Genomic DNA, 12,755 nt, shown 5'->3' with positions numbered 1-12,755 from the left:
TCTGTCCCCTCTAGCCCTCTGGCCCCTGAGCCCCCCCCCTTACTTGGTTCAGGTGTAACTCTCCCTCCAGCCCCGTGTGCGCACCTGGGGCTCTTCTGATCACACCTCCCTCATCCACCTGCCCTGTGCTTTCTACCTACAGGCAGGTTGGTTTCTAACCACCAAGATTTTGTTACTGTTCCACCTGCCACTGTTTCCAGGAGGGAGAGAGGATGCTTGAAGTGACAGCATACAGGAAAACACCGCCCTCCCCGAGGACGAGCATCTCTGCCCTGCCCCCGCTTACCGCAGCTCCTGCTGAGCTGCTGTGGTGTCCAGCGTGTCCTCAAGCTCTGTCTTCAGAGCTTCCAGCTCCTCACTCAAGTCCCTCTTCTGCTTTTCCGCCTTGTTCCGCGAAGCCTTCTCGGATTCAAAGTCTTCCTGCAGCTCAGCAAGCTGGGCTTGCAGCTCTCGCACAACTTTAAGCGCGTTGTTCTTGTGCAGCGTCTCGTCGTCACCCCTGCGGAGACACCCGGGCACGGGAAGCGCTCAGAGCCGGCGCCCAGGGGCTCTTCCCACGAGGAGACCCTAAGACACCACCCCCAGCCCACGGCCCACGGCTTGGAGGCCCAGAGCTGGTATCAGGATGGAGTCTGGGTCCTGTCCAAAAGGCTAATAAAGTTCTCTGTGAAAAGGGAGGACCATCTCACTTTAAGGATTATAATATTTAAAAATTCCCTCTCAAGCAAATGTTCTTCTAGTTAAAACACTGCTCAAGGTAGCGGTCTTGTCCGTCAGATTGGTTCCAGCCCACAGCGAATCTGCAAATTCGGAGAAGTTCTTGGAACAAAGTGGAAGCAGACCCGCCACCTTCACACCCTCCACTCTACGCTTTCTCTATCCTCTGGTGCATCTTTTTGCTCACGTGTGGTTTAATGTGGGTGGATGTTCTGACCAGGGATAGGTGGGAAGTGTGAGGTGAGGGAGGGGAAGCTGACACATGGGAGCAAATGGAGAATTTTAGTTCTGGGTTGCAGCCCTCACGTCTGTAAGTGGCCAAAGAAAGATTAACAGTGACAGAGGCAGAGAATAATTTCTGTTATAAGATTTTCTTGATTGTAATAAATTATAAATTAAACTGAGTCCTATGACCATGTAGCCAAATAGTTATTCTTTATAAAGAAATGAAATATTAGGTATAAATGTATTTACTATATATGACTTGCATTCTGTAACTGAATGGTTTAGGACTGAATAGCAAATCATGCTAGAAGACGGGGGAATATTTCTGAAAAGTGATTTCCTCTAAACTTCTAAATCATATTGAAATTAATCTGTAACGTACAGAAACCAGAACATTTGATATGGTTAAAACTGTTCAGGTGTGAATTTCCAGGGATTTCATGATATGACTCGTGATTTTTAAGTGTAAATACCAAGAAGGATTGATGAGATTTTCTGGCTGCCCCGACACAAATGCTCCGGGGTCTCCCAGGCCCATGTCACACCCAGTGACAAGGAGGCCATAAGTCAGTGTCCCGGGGGTCTCATCTGTCGGGAATCCCCCTCCAGCCACATGCCTAGTGCAGACCTGGCCAGGGCGCCCTGCAGCTCCTCCTCCTTCTTGGCCACCTGGATCTTGAGCTCGTCAATCTGCGCCTGGAGCTCAGCGATCTGGTCCTGCAGGTCCGTGGTCTCGCCGTCCAGTTTCCTTTTGGCCTTTTCCAGTTCCTGGCGGGTCTTCTCCTCCTTCTTTAAGCGCTCTTTAGGGCAAGATACAAGAAGCCCCTCAACACACTGAATGTCACTCCATATGGACAAATTCAAAATATAAACTGATTAAAGTTGAAAATTAGCCACTGTATTCTAAAGCATGTCGCTGCCTTAATATCATCCTGCCAACCGCTCCATCACCTGAAACCCATTAAGATCAAACCAAAGGCGAGATACATTAGTAGGAGGGTGGAATCTTCAGGAAGAAACTGGGAGGATTCTAAGGATGTCCTTCCACAGGGAGCGGGCCCCCGCTATCAGAGCCAAAGTCACCCGGACCCTGTGCTGTGCCCGGGATTGCAGAGGGCTTGGCACAGGCCGGGCAGCGTGTGACTCCTGTCACCCAACTCCCCTTTCACCGGGAATCTCTGGTTTGAACCCAGACTGCAGTTCCTGAGCCCTGAGGGCGAGAGGGCAGAGTGTGGGCATCTCTCCCGCCCGCCCTCTGAATCCTGCAGTGATTCCTTAATTAGGGCCGGGGATGCTTCCATTCACACTCTGTCCTCACCCGCCCATCAATCAGGTGAGAAAAGGACAGGCCTACCTACCCTTCCCAGAAGAATCGCCTACGGGTAAGAATGGTTTATGGAAAGAATTTCAGGCTGACAACAACGAGGACAACAAAATCCTAAATACTGTTTTAGAAACCACTCATTTTCTCCCCGTTATAAACGACCACGCGACAGCACGGTGTTAAGAGCCACGCTCTTCCTCCTCTGTCGATGCCAGTCTCCAGCTACGGGTCAAAGGAAGGTTTTCTGGGCTCTTTCCAACTTCCACCCTCTTTTCTTATTTCTTTTGCAGAAGGCAGTGATCCATTTTGCAAAAATCCTAGCATTTGCGGGCATGACTTGGGCCACCAGAGTGAGACACTGCTACCCTGCAGAGTCTCCTGTCCCTGCCAGGTTTTGTGTCAGCAGCTGTCCCTTTGTGAAGGGAAACCTAGGCACCTCGACGCAGCATTTAGATTAAACACATACAAATTTAACGGCCCGTACAGCTCAAACTTAATTTAGGTCCCAACTGTGTCCACCAAAGGGCAATCTATTTTACTACAGGACCTAACTTTAAAAAGTAAGTTTAAAGATAATTTAGTGCCGTTTGATGGCACTAAATAGTTGGTGACTAGGCAAATGACAACACCATATAAGAGGCCTATTTTAATAGTTGAACCCAAACTGATGAGCAATCCCCATGTACATATTCTATTACAGCATGTTCTGATTTAAGTAAAATCTAAAGGCTCACATGTCCTAGCCCTAAATTTCTCTAACCTCCAACACTCACCTTCTAAATCTGAGATCATCACTTCTTGCTTATTCCTGATCTTGGCCAGGTTTTTTGCCTTTTCTTCCTCTTCAGCCAGCTGAGAGGAACACTCAGCAATGCGATCTTCCATGAGTTTCTTTTCCTGAATAGGAAAAACGGCTTCAGAAAAGGCATTCAAAGTGACAACTGGGTTTGGTTATTACTTAGAAAACAAGTAACGTTGGCCTGCCCGCCTGGCCTGCAGTCCCGCAGCGGGTGCTGAATGTATTACCGCCCAGACGGGAACAAGTCGTTGGTGAGTGTCCAAAGGGCACAAAATGTGCACGTTCAATCATCTCAGGGATTAAAAGGATATTTGGTGGATTAAAAAAATTAAATAATTTCTGTCTTTAGAAATCTATACCGACTATATATCTGTAGAGACTTAAGAGAGAAAACTGAATAAATGAACTTGAAATCTTGAGAATTTCCTGTTTGAAGCCACCTTCAGTGAGAGCATTGACACAAGTATTTTCCATATTCTAAAATCAGCTCTTGGACTCCCCTGGTGGCGCAGTGGTTAAGAATCCGCCTGCCAATGCAGGGGACATGGGTTCGAGCCCTGGTCCGGGAGGATCCCACATGCCGCGGAGCAACTAAGCCCGTGCACCACAACTACTGAGCCTGCGTGCCACAACTACTGAAGCCTGTGCACCTAGTGCCCGTGCTCTGCAACAAGAGAAGCCACCACAATGAGTAGCCCACACACCACAACGAAGAGTAGCCCCCGCTCGCCGCAACTAGAGAAAGCCCACACACAGCAACGAAGACCCAACGCAGCCAAAAATAAATAAATAAAATAAACCTATTAAAAAAATAAAAATAAAAATAAAATCAGCTCTTGAATGGAAATAGTCTCTTACTTTGATAAATTTGGAATTTTGGTCCTCGAGAAGCAGGATCTCCTCTTCCATCTTCTTGATCTTGGCCTCCGCCGTCACCTTCTCCAGCTGCAGTTTCTGGCGAGCCCCCTCCTCCTCGTCCAGCTGCTCCTCCAGGTCCTTGGGGAGAAGTACACAGGGTCAGTCTCCACACTTTCTCTACGAGATTCTACACATGCTAACAAGCAAGGTCAAAATGAAATGCCAATTCTTGATTTTCAAAATGGCAGGGTTATTTTTAAAAATATAAAATGTAATTATGTGAAACAGACACTTGTGTCCACTATAGGTTAAGTACAAAGTGCGTCAGTCCTTCTAGAAGCCAACATGGGAAATGAAAATGCAGCAGCTTTGAAAAAGAGCATTTCTTTTAAACCAGCAATTTCAGGAAAAAGCACAGATGTGATTTATATTTAAGAGACCTGTAGCAAAGTGTTATTTATCATACTGAGGAACTATGAACATACTTCAGAAAAGCCTTGGTGATTAAAAGTGGGTATATTTGTAAAATGGGATAACGTGTAGTTATTAAAATCCGTACTTTAGAACAGTAGTAACACAGGGAAATTGAATAATACAGTCCAACTACATCAAACACATACTTCATTCATTCTACTATGTCTGTTTAGCCAAAAGAGAAGAGAAAGACGACTAAGAAACAACCATGGAAATAGTACAGGTCGGTGAGAAAGGGCTGTCTCAGGTCAGGTGTGCCGTGCCGTTCACAACATGAGCGCATCACCAAACTGGGTGGGATTCCAGAGTTTACACATGGTTTTCCCATAACACGCTTCTCTTTATTTCATGCCCTACGATATTGTAGCTAATAAACATATGCATTACAGAACAGAGTTGTACGTACAAATCAATATATGGCCAGTTTAAAAAACTTTCAAGGGACTTCCGTGGTGGCACAGTGGTTAAGAATCCGCCTGCCAATGCAAGGGGCACGGGTTCAAGCCCTGGTCCGGGAAGATCCCACATGCCGCAGAGCAACCAAGCCCGTGCGCCACAACTACTGAGCCTGTGCTCTAGAGCCCAAGAGCCACAACTACTGAAGCCTGCGTGCCACAACTACTGAAGCCCGCGAGCCTAGAGCCCGTGCTCCGCAACCAGAGAAGCCACTGCAATGAGAAGCCCGCGCACTGCAACGAAGAGTAGGCCCCGTTCGCTGCAACTAGAGAAAGCCCGCGTGCAGCAACGAAGACCCAACACAGCCAAAAATAAAGAAAGAAATAAATTTATATATAAAAATAATAATAAATAAAAGCTCATAAACACAGAGGTTAAAAAAAAGAAACTTTCAAGGGTAACTTTGGCTCAATAATTTACCACAGTTGATTCTGTAATGAAACCTCTGCACAAGATTAACTTTTTTTGTGAAAAACTTCAAACACACATATAAGTACAGAGTAGCACGGTGACCCTGATACAAATGCATCAGCCCAAGCTTAACAGCATCAGCTAATGGTCAGTGGTCACTTCTAAACCTCCAGCTTCTCCCTCCTCCCCGTGCGTTATTTTGAAGCAAATCCCAGACATCATATTTCATCTGTAAACCTTCAGGCTCTATCTCTAAAAGATGAAGACCATTTAAAAATACACTTGTTTGAACTGGAATCCAAATAAGGTTCACACATTGTGATTGACTGATAAGACCCTTAAGACTGCTTTAATCTCTAGGTTCCCTTAAATTTCTTTCTCCTCCCTTTTTCTCACCATTTATTTGTTAAAAAAAAAAACCAAAAAAACCCCACAGGTCATTTGTCCTACAGTTTCCCAGAGTCTGGATTTTGTCCACTGCATCCCTGCACTGCACATTCCTAAGGTGACAAAAGCAGTGAACAGAACAGTGGGTCCAGTGTAATTCAATTAATAAATGAATCCACATATATCTTTTCAGAAATATATGCAAAAAAATAATAGGGATAATGGGATGATGGGTGGGAGGAAACTTATAAGTGCTATTTTGTATTCTCTGGGTATTCTACAATATAGTGTTATAATCAGGAAATTAATATTGAAAACAAAACAAAAACCAAAAACAGCTCTAGTAGTTTTTGGTTGAAAAGGAGACAGATCAGAAATCCCTGAAAGCCTCACAGGTGGGGGAAAAAAAAAAAGGACAAGAGACCAACAAGGTTGGGTTTTCCCAAGGGCCATGCAGTTAATACAGAATCTCAGATATTCCATAAAAGGGGGAAAAAAACTAATATTTAATAATAACATTACCATAAATATTTTATAATGTGTTTGAATTTACAATGGAGATATTAAGATAACAGTGCGAAAACCCAGTGAAAGAGTCTAGAGTAAAGGTTATGAAGATGAAAAGTATTGAAAAACAAAACAAGCAAAAAACAACAACAACAAAAACCCTGTTCTTACAAGGAAATGCTTGTTTTCTAAAGAGAGTAATGCAAGCATTTCATGTGAAGTTGTTAAAACGTGGAGCATAAAACAGTAGGTTGGGGAGACGAGATGACTTTGGGTGACCTTACCCTGTATGAGTAAAATATTATCCCTGAAATGAGCACATGCTCTGAAACAAAGAGAAAATCAAAATGGAAAAAGAATTTGAAAGAGGATACATGTGTATGTATAACTGAATTACTTTGCTGTATACCTGAAACTATCACAACATTGTTAATCAACTATACTCCAATATAAAATAAAAAGTTAAAAAAAAAAAGAGAAAATCAAAACTGTTGATAATACCACCAGAGCTCACTATTATTGGTGACTATTATTCTAGATCTTCTGTACGTTCCCTTATAAAAATCATACATAGTTTGTAAGTTATATACTTTTAGTTAGAGCTTATTGTGTATACTCTTTTGCAACTCTCTTAATATAAATACCCATAAAAATAAACACCTTTTTAATTTATAACTGTATATTATTACTGTAGTTTAAGAATCCCCTATTGGGGCTTCCCTGGTGGCACAGTGGTTAAGAATCCGCCTGCCAATGCAGGGGACACGGGTTCAAGCCCTGGTCCGGGAAGATCCCACACGCTGCGGAGCAACTAAGCCCGTGCGCCATAACTACTGAGCCTGCGCTCTAGAGCCCGCGAGCCACAACTACTGAAGCCGGCGTGCCTAGAGCCCATGCTCCGCAACAAGAGAAGCCACGGCGATGAGAAGCCCGTGCACCGCAACAAAGAGTAGCCCCACTCGCTGCAACTAGAGAAAGCCTGCGAGCAGCAACGAAGACCCAACACAGCCAAAAATAAATAAATTTATTAAAAAAAAAAAAAAGAATCCCCTATTGTTAGATAATTAGTAGGCTTCCACTAATTTATGCTTGAAGTCCTAGAACTAGAATTGCTGGATTAACGTGTACTTCTTACAGCTTTTGTGATATTTTGCCAACCTATTATGGGATACTGGAAAGTTGTTTGTGTTGAAGAGTGGAGAGGGCCTGGACAATTTATTGTATGGGGTATTTGCCAAGGAAATAATATGATATCTTTCGCGGTTTTGAGAAATGTCTGAAATGTCTGTGCTTTGCAAAGATAAGCTAAGTGGTGGGGAAAAAATTAAGGGAGAGATCTGGAAGAAAGAAAGTTTGGTACTGGACCCGTGAAGCAGTGGCGGCAGATGCAGACACCCTGACTCTCAAGGCCATGCTGGATAGGCTGGGGTGGGGTTCCAGGAGAACGTGTCTCAGCGTACAGGCACACTGTTGTCTGGGTCACTCATCTGGGTATTCAATCAGAGACAGCTGTGCTTCATGTGAGGACAGCTGGATCTCCTAAGAAAGCAGCTACCAGCAGGAAGGGCTAAGTGTTGTATTCTGATTCCTGGCCACCTCCTGCGTCAGTGCTGAGCATTTCTTATGAACCAAACCACCTCGTAGGTGTCTCTCTAATGAATGGAGTGAGCAGTGGAATTATTAATGATAACACAAAGAACAAACTCCGTCCCCACAGACCCTGGGATGTTTCTACTCTGAGTCACTTTGCATCCTCTAAGATGCCACATCAGAACATAAAAAAGATTCCTGTTCAAAATAACAAATCTGGGGCTTCCCTGGTGGTGCAGTGGTTAAGAATCCGCCTGCCAATGCAGGGGACACGGGTTCGAGCCCTGGTCCCGGAAGATCCCACGTGCCGCGGAGCAGCTGGGCCCATGAGCCACAACTACTGAGCTTGAGCATCTGGAGCCTGTCCTCCATAACAAGAGAGGCCGCGATAGTGAGAGGCCCGCGCACTGCGATGAAGAGTGGCCCCCACTTGCCACACCTAGAGAAAGCCCTCGCACAGAAACGAAGACCCAACACAGCCATAAATAAATAAATAAAAATTAAAAAAAAAACAACAAATCTACTTTTGAAGGAATCTATTATATGTGTGCTTCAAATGATCTTTTAAAGGGGTGCGGGGGTGGGGGGGAGAAACGACTTATTACTTAGGCTCCTTTTGCTCCTCAATGGACACAAGAATCCAAACCCATAGCATCTATTTACTCAACAGATCCATCTGAAAAACTATAATCCTAAATGAAACTTATCACAGATACCTGAATATGTGCTTGCATTTTCTTCTTTTCATTTTGGAGGATTTGGTTTCTTTCTTCTTCTTCTTCAACCCTAGACTCCAAGTCATGGAGAATCTCTTCTAATTCCTGCTTTTTAGCAGCAAGTCTTGCCCTCATCTCTTCTGCTTCAGCAAAGAGCTCAGTCTCTGCCTGTAGTTGCTCTGCCAGGATATTCTTCTCTTCTAGCAGCTGCAATCACAATAAAGCGTCCGGTGCTATGACTGGCTGGTTATGCACAAGAGACGGTCACTGGGCCTCCAGGGGTCAGTGCAGGTCACCCAAGAAACCCAGAGTTAAAAATATATAACATCACTCGCAAAACTTTCAAATATGTCTTCGGCTCTAGCAAAATAAGCTGGGTGAAAACTTGAGACAACAGAAACAACGAAAAATGTTATCCTGAATAATACATATTAAATTCATGCTATTTTAAAGAATTCCCTTTCTTACTATTAAGGTAATTCACAAAGGAACCAAAGAATAGGAGGGGAAATTTTATACAAATGCTATGAAGTTCATGGTGACTGAAGCCATCTGATATCAAATGATATTCTGGCCTCTACTGTTAAAACGTTTTGGCCCTGAACACATCAGTCCTATCACTGTCAGCTACAAACATTTCCTGAGTCTCTGCTTTGTCCATGAAGCACAGCTTCCTGAGAACGGGGTGTGGACTCAAGACCACTGCGGCTGGAGAGCAGGCAGGGGGGTGCCTTGTACTGTCTCATCCTTTTACTTTTTTCTAGGTCCCTTGTGAGCAGTCACAGGAAGGTGCTAATACCAGGAGAAGTCTCACTGGTGTCAAACGCACACCTGATAGCAAACGTGATCATCTGGGTGTCCAAAGGGTGACAAAGGCAAAAATGCAAGAGGTCAAGCTGATTTCAGTTTATATATACCCCGATGCTTGGCCTAATACATCTGCTACCTCTATGCTCAAACGTCTATGCTTTGGAAAGGAGTGAAGAATACACACAAATTCTTCGGAATTCACTGGGTGGGTCCCTATCCGCGGGATCGCGCATCTTCACTCAGGGCTGAGCGGGAACCGGGGAGCTGTACCTGCTGGTGCTTCCTCTCCATCTCCTCCAGCTCCCCTTCCACCTTCGTCTGCTTCTCTTTCACCTTCAGCAGCTCTTCGTCTTTGGCCTGGAGCTCCTCCTCTTGGCGAGTGACTTGTAGGAGCGGCTTCACCTACATTCACGACATTGAACACTGACTGTCGCACCCTGCACCTCCCCGCCCCTGGGCTCCTCTTGGTCCCGGGCGCCCACCTTGGTGAAGACGCGCCACCACTGCCAGTGCCGCAGCTTCAGGTACGCGGCACAGTTGCGCTGCAGCACCTTCAGGGCGCTCAGCTGCTGCTGCTTCTTGGCGAAGGCCCTGAAGAAGAGGAAGGAAAACTAGTTAAAGAAAACTGTGGTTTTGTTTTTGTTTTGTTTTGCTTGTAAACAACAAACATCTATCTCTCACAGTTCTGGAGGCTGGGAAGTCCAGGATCATGGCCCCGGCAGATTCCGTGCCTGCCGAGAACCCGCTTCCTCACTGACAGCTTCTTCTTGCTGTCGCCTCACATGGGGGAAGGGCAAGGAAGCTCTGTGGGGTCTCGCTCATGAGGACACTAATCCCATTCATGAGGGCTCCACCTTCATGCACTAATCACCCCAAAGGCCCCACCTCCAAACACCATCCCACTGGGGATTAGATTCTGGCATACGAATCTGGGGGACACATTCAGTCTACAGCAAATAAGAACGAACTGTGCTTTGACAGCTGCTGTCATAGGAGACTGCCTAGAGGTAAATGTTCTTTGTGGACATGACCACGTCCCTGCCGGATGGCGGGCCTGCTCCGCCGACCTCAACTCGTGTCACGGGACCTGGCACTTTGTTTACAGACGCTGCCGGAAACGGCCCCTGCCACCTACCCCCAGACACACACGTGTGCGCGTGCACGCGGGTGTGAACAAGGCCCTGCCCTCCCCTTCCCTTTGCTGTGCTCTTCTATTAGCCACTCTTTTCTTTTTGGATCTGTCACAGGAGAAACCTCCCTCTTTCTTGCTAAGGTACTCTTTCTCCTCCTTTCCTCCTGGACTGGACCTGCAGATCATCTTGCTGACACCTCTCATTTACAGACGGGCTCAGAGAAGCCCTCCCCGAGGACCCACGCTGAAGCAGGACCCCTTTATCGTCTGTCTTGGCCCCTTGTTTGTGTCCTTATTTAGAACGTGTGTCTGCTTACCTGGCTCTCGGTCCCACAGGACAGGGACCTCAAGTCTCACACGCGCTTGTATTTCTAGCACAAAACACATGCTTATTAGCACAAGCACACACTCTAAGCATTTAATACATGATTTCCCACTTACTTTCTGGCTAAATAACCTCTGCAAACAGCCTGAAAGAAGATAATGATATCGGTAATTTTTAAATCTCTTTCTTCCTCTAAGTGTGCCAAAACTCCAGCTCTGAAAAATATCTTGCTCTGTCCAATCCTGTACAAGTTTGGGTCCAATTCTAAAGCCCGGATCTGAGAGAGAAAGAGTCTGTTTATTATTTTTGCTACCGGAAAGATTGTGTCAATAGCCCACGAACCAGAAAAATCCAGAAGAGCTTACCATGCGCTCACAAGCCTGTTTGCCATCCATAAAACCCTTAGGAATAGCATTTGGAGTTAGGATCTCATATCTGTAAGAAAAGCAGCCAAAAAGCCTTTTGTAAAAATTTGTGGAAATGTTTACCTACTAACTATGAGTTTTGTTTTCTCTAAGAGGCAAGAATATAATGGGCAATCATGTTGAATTAAGAGTAAAGAAATGACCAGCTGATAATCTGAGGTTTTCTGCAGATCTAGTTTCTATTTCTTAAAAGAAGCAGCAAAATGAAAATGCAGTCAATTCTCCCAAGTCACAGACCATGTTTAAGAAGTTGTGGTGGAGAGGAATCAAAAGCATGGTGATTTTAGAAACTTTTTGTTTTTATTTCCCACAAAATGTCCACATCCTTAAGATGCAAGGAGAATCTGGCTCTTTGCGTGTTGAGTCACCGTCAACTTGTAGGCATTTATTAGATAACAGAAAAGGCTGTAAGAGCAATGCCTGGAGGCCTCTGTTTAGAACAGGAGGAAGGGGACTTCCCTGGTGGCGCAGTGGTTGAGAATCCACCTGCCAGTGCAGGGGACACGGGTTTCAGCCCTGGCCTGGGAAGATCCCACGTGCCACGGAGTAACTAAGCCCGTGAGCCACAACTACTGAGCCTGTGTGGCGCAACTACTGAAGCCTGCGCGCCTAGAGCCTGTGCTCTGCAACAAGAGAAGCCACCGGGATGAGAAGCCCACGCACCGCAACAAAGAGTAGTCCCCGCTCACTGCAACTAGAGAAAGCCTGTGCACAGCAACGAAGACCCAACACAGCCAAAAATAAATAAATAAAAATAAATTAAAAAAAAAAAAAAAAAAGGAACAGGAAGGAAGTATCAGGGTGACTCAAAACAGCACTGGGCTGGGTGCACATATGTTCACCGACCTGCACACCTGAGGTCTGTGCATTTACTATATGTGGGTTATACCCCAAGAAAATAAATTTTAGCACAAAGACAGTGGCTGTATTAAAAGATGAATCCTGGCTACTTCAACCAACTTTGTATTTTGGATGCCAGCTATGTTCCATTTTCTCCTATCAAATAAAAAGTGAAAATCTACCAGCTCCTTTATCATATAGTGGGGCCATAATAAGGGTTCCCCTGAAAACCTGTAGGGATTGGAACAGTTTTTCAACTGGATTCCCTCTGGGAGAAAGGGCTACTCTTCGACCTGCAGCACTGTTTATTTTATGGAAAAACAAATGCTTCATATTTGGAAACTTGATTTCCAGGAGCAAAGAGGAAAAAGGCAAACTAGACTAACTGTTAAAGAAAATTACATAATACACTTTTAAAAAACCTGTTGCCCATCATATGTTTTCATCCATTTCTTTTGCACACTGATCTTCTCCCTCGTTTTTTTCCTAATTCTTTTCTAATCTTTTGTATTTCCGACCCTACTTTAGTAAAAGGATTGTAAGAACACACACACGGGCACACACAGTGGGAAAAATATATACATACACACATACACAGATATATTTACTGAAAAAAAGATGGAAAGAAATGTCCCAAAGTGCTTTTAGGAGTCACACCTGAATAATTTTTATTTACTTTTAACGTATTTAAAATTTTTCCTAAAAGGAACATACGTTATTCCTATATTTTAAAAAATCAGTTTAAAAAAAGAGTTATGT

The 12,755-nt window shown here is 44.7% G+C and overlaps 1 protein-coding gene across 4 annotated transcripts in view; it reads right to left on the bottom strand.

The window, feature by feature from the left end:
• Positions 1 to 12,755, bottom strand: part of MYH10 (myosin heavy chain 10) — a 136,712-nt gene that overhangs the window by 20,963 nt on the left and 102,994 nt on the right. For all 4 annotated transcript variants that reach the window (XM_057536023.1, XM_057536024.1, XM_057536026.1 and 1 more), the window contains exons 18-26: positions 11,097 to 11,166; positions 10,848 to 11,008; positions 9,757 to 9,865; positions 9,545 to 9,676; positions 8,465 to 8,671; positions 3,924 to 4,061; positions 3,040 to 3,163; positions 1,571 to 1,742; positions 287 to 499 (exon numbers count right to left, since the gene is read on the bottom strand). In XM_057536023.1, coding sequence (XP_057392006.1) covers positions 287 to 499; positions 1,571 to 1,742; positions 3,040 to 3,163; positions 3,924 to 4,061; positions 8,465 to 8,671; positions 9,545 to 9,676; positions 9,757 to 9,865; positions 10,848 to 11,008; positions 11,097 to 11,166 — 1,326 coding nt within the window. The remainder of the gene's footprint in view (positions 1 to 286; positions 500 to 1,570; positions 1,743 to 3,039; positions 3,164 to 3,923; positions 4,062 to 8,464; positions 8,672 to 9,544; positions 9,677 to 9,756; positions 9,866 to 10,847; positions 11,009 to 11,096; positions 11,167 to 12,755) is intronic.

Source organism: Balaenoptera acutorostrata, chromosome 20, assembly GCF_949987535.1.
Source record: "Balaenoptera acutorostrata chromosome 20, mBalAcu1.1, whole genome shotgun sequence".
In the NCBI taxonomy this organism is placed as follows: Eukaryota; Metazoa; Chordata; class Mammalia; order Artiodactyla; family Balaenopteridae; genus Balaenoptera; species Balaenoptera acutorostrata.
Note: the sequence above shows the minus strand (reverse complement) of the source record. Positions and strands in the feature narration are given on the sequence as shown.